The sequence below is a fragment of the Triticum urartu genome, chromosome 5A (genome assembly GCF_056163025.1).
Source record: "Triticum urartu cultivar PI428250 chromosome 5A, HENAU_Tu73, whole genome shotgun sequence".
Taxonomy (NCBI): Eukaryota; Viridiplantae; Streptophyta; class Magnoliopsida; order Poales; family Poaceae; genus Triticum; species Triticum urartu.
Window position 1 is genome coordinate 580,072,832 of NC_141877.1, and position 6,000 is coordinate 580,078,831.

The window sequence follows — 6,000 nt, forward strand, 5'->3', positions numbered from 1 at the left end:
AACTTTTGATCGCTTTTAGGTTTGTGTTGGTCGCCACTATCCATCTTGTTTGTGTTGTCGAACTTTTGATACCTGTCTTCGTTTTTGTACAGTTTGTGCTGGTATGATGCATGGCCTGTCCTGTTCCTTTATGAGTAAATCATAATTGTAAAACCACACAAATTCCAGGACAGGAAAAAAGGTGTGGAGCTCAGCTCAAACTTGTTGTATCGTAACCAGTGTTTTGTAGTAGTATCTCTGATATGATGTTTTAGATATTGATGATGTCTTCAAGATGGAATATGATCCTTTTTTTAATATGAATTTGTTAGTAAAGAGATACATAGTCATGCAATATATTTTGTGATTTTTATTTGACCAATCTCGATAATCTTTGTATATATGTATATCAGTGGCCAAAATTAGAAATGTTTGACTACTAGGAGTACTAGCTAGTTATACAATGGATGGCTATCTAGTATGGTCACGAAGTATATTCTGATAAATGGTATTTAAGGAGGTCGCTGTAGGCCCTTAATACCGGAGATGGTGTAGCATAACCGTCTCTTAATCATCATCATCATCCTAACGGCAGGCAAAACCAATGGCGCAGGAGGGAGTTGAGTAGTGTACAGTACAGCCCCAAACGTGAGCATCTTTCCAAGCCTTGCGCAGTACTGAAAATGCATGTTTTAACTCGCAGCCGCACCTCAACCAATCATCCTCTCTCTTAAAAACTTTGGTGCATATCAGTACAGTACATTCTTTTTTTTTAAAAGCTCAGTACTACCTTATTTAAAACTGTAGTAGTATCTTTTTTTGTCAATGTCACAACCAAAAACCCACTTTACGTTTTCCACATTATACTCTCCCTGCAAATCATGGTCAAAAGGGAGGGCATTAACCTAACCACCCCCACTACCACCTACTAATCAAAAGCCGCAGGCAGAGATTATTCCCAAATGCGGCAGACAGATGATGGATGGACACTCCTCCTCTGCTTTTGGGTGGTAAGTAGTTTGCTTGGAATGTGGGTGAACTGGAGATGCAAACCAGACCGGACCGGACAGAAGAGGCCAGTGGCATCATACGCATGTAGTAACTTCCACGGCAATCAATCCTTCCTGCTCTCACCACCGCCTGAAAGCATCCATCCACCACCGCAGCTGCAGATTGCTCCCTCCGTGTCACCCTGCTCCCCGGACGGACGAGACCCCCCACCTCACTCCCCTCTCTCACTGACCCATTCCTCAAGAAAGGTAGGGAAAAGAGGTGGAGGAAAACGAGAGGCCTTGCCGCCTGGGCGCTCTCACGCACCAACCCGACGGAAAGAACTCCGCGGGCGGCATTGTGTTTTTCAGGCACCGCACCTAACCAACCTTCCTTCCCCGGCCGGTGGTTTTGTTTCATGGTGCGGTGCAGGGGCGGTGGGCGTGCCGTCTGGTGACGGACAGGTAAGGGATGGCCGCCAGGGTGCCTGACCTCGGCTCCGACTTCGCCCAGAAGATGCTGCACGACCTCCGCCGACGCCGCCAGAGGCTCGGCTTCGGCTCGCCGTCGGCCGCATCGGCGTCTCGGGGTATGTTATGTTTTCCCGTCGGTGTTTGCTTTGCACTCTGCTCTTGCATTTCCTTTGCACTCAGTTCTCGTTCAAGTAGTGACTATGATGAACTGATGATACTGGTACTCATCGAAAAGACCATGTAGAAATTCTGATGGTGCTGCATGACTACTGAATTTGATGTCTGTTGCAGATGCCTGCTCGAACTCTCAGAAACCATCTACAAGCCAGAGGCCGCAGCAGGCAGCAGCCGCCCCTCGATCGAGCAGACCAGAAGCAACGACGGCACCGAGATCATCAGTAAGCAGAGCACAAGCCCCAACCCAAAATCTTGATGCATCTGCACTCCAAATCTTCTATACCGTCGTAACCAATTGACCTCCACTGCGCTCGATCGCAGCACCAGCAGCAACCCAGCACCAGCAATGCCGCCGTGGCCAGCGCGGCCAAGCCACGGCGAGGACGCCCTGTCGCCGCCGACGCCGACGCGCGCGCCATCGTGCCGTTCCAGGGAGGAGACGCGGGGGACCGCAAGCCAGAGCATGCCGTCGTCGCGAGCAGCGTCGACGTGCAGATGGCGGCGCTGGCCCTCGCGCTCAGCGACGGCGGGAAGCTCCGGAACATGGAGGTCGTGGCGCGCAACGGCTCCGTCTTCTTCCGCCAGCCGGACACGGCCCGTCGCGGCGGCGGCGGCGGCTACCTCCTGCCGCCGCCGCCGCCTTCCGGAGGAGGTACAGGCGCGCCCGCCGGCGAAGTGGCGATCGGGGTGCAGGACCTGAACGACATGCTCATGGCGGCCTACTCCTCGGGCGGGAGGAGGAGGCCCGACGACGAGGCCCGGAGGAAGCTCTTCAGAGGGTCCATGGACATGGAGGAGGCGCTGAGCATGCTGGTCATGCTCCAGGACGCCTCCCGGTACATGGAAGGGTCGGGGAGCGGGCTCAAGGGCAAGGAGAACCGCAAGGGCTTGGCGGCGGCGCGCTCCGCGAGGATCGAGGAGATCGTCGACGAAGATTCAGATGCTGAGCGTGCCAAAAATGCTTCCATGCAGATGGTTGTCCACGACAAATTTCAGAGCCATCGGAATGCAGACAGTAGCTCAGTTATTCAGTCTGGTCCAGGCAGCTCCAAGATCAACAGTGCTTCTGAAGGTGAAAAGGATGGCTCGAAGGTGAGGATGCCGAGCGTGATCGCCAAGCTGATGGGGCTGGAGAACCTGCCTTCGTCGACGTCGACGACAACGAAGACCGTCGCGGAGCGCAAGGGGACGGAGAGGTTTGTGAAACCTGGAGCTGTGCCAAGAATGGAGATCAAAGCAGATGCGATGAACCGCAAACTGCCGATACGGATCATAGCTTCAGAGAAGGGTCAGCACAAGATTGTGTTGTCAGGGGAGTGGAAGACAAACTTTGGGGACTCTGAAATGGGTGCTGCTGCACTGTCAAACAGTTCATCACACCCTGCAACTGCAACTGGTAATAGCAGGCAAGGAAGGCTGACCATGAGGGAGGTGCTGAGAAAGATGGTAGCAGCAGAGAGAGGAGCTGATGAAAAACAAGAAGTAGAGGAGAGGATCATCCATGAGGACAAGGGGATTGCTGAAGAAATCAAACTGCAGAACTCCGTCAGCGTCGGGTGCCGCGCCGATTCGGGTAAGAGGATGGATTTTTTGAAGAGATTCAGGAAGAATTCAGACAACAACAGGCCTGTCAAGGAAGAGAAGCAGAGTGCTCAGGAGAAGAGTGCAGCAGCTGGAAAGAAGCAGGCCACTGGCATGAGACGGTTGCTGGGGAGAGACGGCGAGGCGAAATCAAGGAAGGCGAGGGAGAAGCTTAACAAGGAGAACCTTGCCACTGCAGAAACCAAGGCTGCAGGAAAGAATGGGAAGACAGATCAGGTCAAACATCAAGCGCAAAGTAAACATGTAGACAGACAAAGCAAGCCGAGGAAACCGCAGAATCGTCGGGAAATGCAGAGCGAAACGCCGAGTCGGAAGTTGGAAAACAAGAAGAAGGCACTGATGCCAGAAGCAGGGCATATGAAAAAGAAGCCTGAGTATACTGTGGTGACACAACAGGAGAATGAAGAACTTGCAAAAGAACATGTCAGTTTTAGCAAACCAGCAGATAGCACACATGGCGAAGGCGGTTTGTCAGAACCATTGGCAATAGTAGTGAGAGGCCGCAACATAACTGGAGCAGCCTCCTTGGACCAACCATTACAGAAAATAACTGAAGGATCTAGTGAGAAAGCAACTGAAACACCGAGGGAACCGCAAAATCGTCGGGTAACGCATAGCGAAGCACCAAACCGGAAGTTGGAAAACAAGAAGTCACTGTTGTCAGAAGCAGGACATATGAGAAAGAAGCTTGAGTACACTGTAGTGGCACAAGAGGAGAATGAGGTAGATGCAAAAGTAAATGATACTATCAGTTCTAACAAACCAGCAGATAGCACTCATGGCGGAGTCGGTTTGTCGGAACCATTGACAGTGGTAGTGAGAGACAGCAGCACAGCTGAAGCAATTTCTTTGGACCAACCTTTGCAGAAAATAACTGAAGGAATCAGTGATCCTACAATTCCTGCAGAGACTGTTGTACATGCAAGTGAGGATTTGAAGTTCCTTGATCAGATTGCAATTGCTGAGATAAATGTAAGTTTGTCCAACCTAGGCACTCTGCTTAAACTCTCCGTGCACACATTTTATCATCGTTCTAATAAAGCGTGGAATTTGGTGTAAATTGCAGGATGATAGGATCAACCACACACCTAGTGAGACTACACAGATACCTGAAATATTTGCCGAGGAAGAACAGCAGCAGCAAGAACAACAAGAACAACAAGAACAACAAGAACAACAACAACAACAACAACAACATCAACAAATGATAGTGAAAAAGCAACTAACTGAGGATTTGAAGGTCTTGGATCAGAGTACGATTCCTGAGACAAATGTAAGTTTGTCCAAACTAGGCACCCTGCTTAAACAATCTGCGCGTGTGCAAAATTTTATTATCATTCTAATGAAGCGTGCAATTTGGTGTAAAATGCAGGATGAATGGATCAACCACACGCCTAGTGGGACTACACAAATGCCTGAAACATTTGCCGAGGAAGAACAACAAGAACAAGAACAACAAACGATAGTGATACGGGAAGCATTTACCGAGGAGGAAGAACAGCGGCAGCAAATGATAGTGAAAGAGCATCTAACTGACGGTACGCATGTTCTTGATGTCCTATTGTCCTGTAGTAGTAAACTGAAGAAATTTTCACTCTGTTTAAAAAGCCATTGAATGGAGCACCATATGCTTTTATTGCAGGCTCTGATGATCATACCACAACGTCCATCAGTACTGAAAATTTGCAGGATCACAAGACACATGTTGTTACATGCGATTCTTTGACAGAGAACCAGCTCCTGCTCATGAGACTGCTGGTAAAGGATCGGTACTTGCTGGAAACCGCAAAGGCGATCGTCAGAGTTGACGCTCCCGTCAGTTTCATCGACGCTGACGCCGGTGCACCGAACTGGTCGGTCGACAAAGGCAACGACCTCCTCTCCGACGTGGCCCGGGAGGTGGTCAGAAGGAAAGGCAAGAGGAGCGAGGCCATGGAGGAGGTCAGCGTGGCGCGCACCGCCAACCTGAGGCTGCAATACCTTGACGATCTCGTCAGAGAGCTGGACGGCGACGTCGAGAGCCTAGACATGTCAAAGTCCAAGAGAACTCAGCAGCAGGGTGACAATCGCGCGGCCGAAAATCTGCGTAGGATACTTGAGAGTGACATTCAGAATGACCACCCCGACGCCAACTCGACGTGGGATTTCGGGTGGAACCGCGTGTGGGAACTGCCGATGGAGAAGGGCGACGTTGTCAGGGATCTGGAGAAGAACATACTGGGTGGCATCATCACCGACGTGGCGAGGGATCTCATCGGAGTATCGGTACGACATGGCTGTTGTCCCTGCGTGGCTTGAGTGGAGCTGTGGAGAGAAAACTTTTAGAGTGATTGAGGTCATTAGGTTAGGCTAATTTTTTGATCTGTACCACGTTTATTCTCTGTAAATAACTTCTGTGAGGTTTCTCTATGTTAAGGAAATATGTGTGTTCCGTTCTCCTTTTTTTGACACAAGACAAGGTTGTGGCTTTTTCCTAGTAGTAAGGAAATGTGCCATTGTTTCAATTCGAGCTTTCCATGCCCTATTAACATCCTATATTTGCATATCAGGGGGGCATCCCTTATTTCATCATGGAAAGTTGGAAGACCAAGTTCGAATCTGGTGAACCGCCCTTAGGTCAGGCTATTCCATCTGGGATTTTGGTTCGAACAATGTGTGAGAGCTGTCGACCGAGAAGAATGAAGTTGTCATAGGTTTGGAGAAGACCATATTGGGTGGCATTATCACGTACGGAGGTGTCACAGATCTATATAGTGGCTGGAACATAGGCACACATTTT

The 6,000-nt window shown here is 50.0% G+C and overlaps 1 protein-coding gene across 2 annotated transcripts; it reads left to right on the top strand.

Moving 5' to 3' along the window:
- Positions 1–131: 131 nt before the first annotated feature.
- LOC125510739 (uncharacterized) lies at positions 132–5,660 on the top strand. 2 transcript variants are annotated; one of them, XM_048675992.2, is made up of 7 exons: positions 132–1,238; positions 1,402–1,558; positions 1,734–1,840; positions 1,941–4,193; positions 4,288–4,494; positions 4,594–4,759; positions 4,864–5,660. In XM_048675992.2, the coding sequence occupies exons 2-7, from the start codon at positions 1,441–1,443 to the stop codon at positions 5,517–5,519; spliced, it is 3,507 nt and encodes a 1,168-aa protein (XP_048531949.2). In that variant the 5' UTR covers positions 132–1,238; positions 1,402–1,440; the 3' UTR covers positions 5,520–5,660. The 2 variants fall into 2 exon arrangements, with proteins under 2 accessions (XP_048531949.2, XP_048531948.2); XM_048675991.2 differs by lacking the exon at positions 132–1,238 and having other exon boundaries at positions 1,245–1,558.
- Positions 5,661–6,000: the final 340 nt, after the last annotated feature.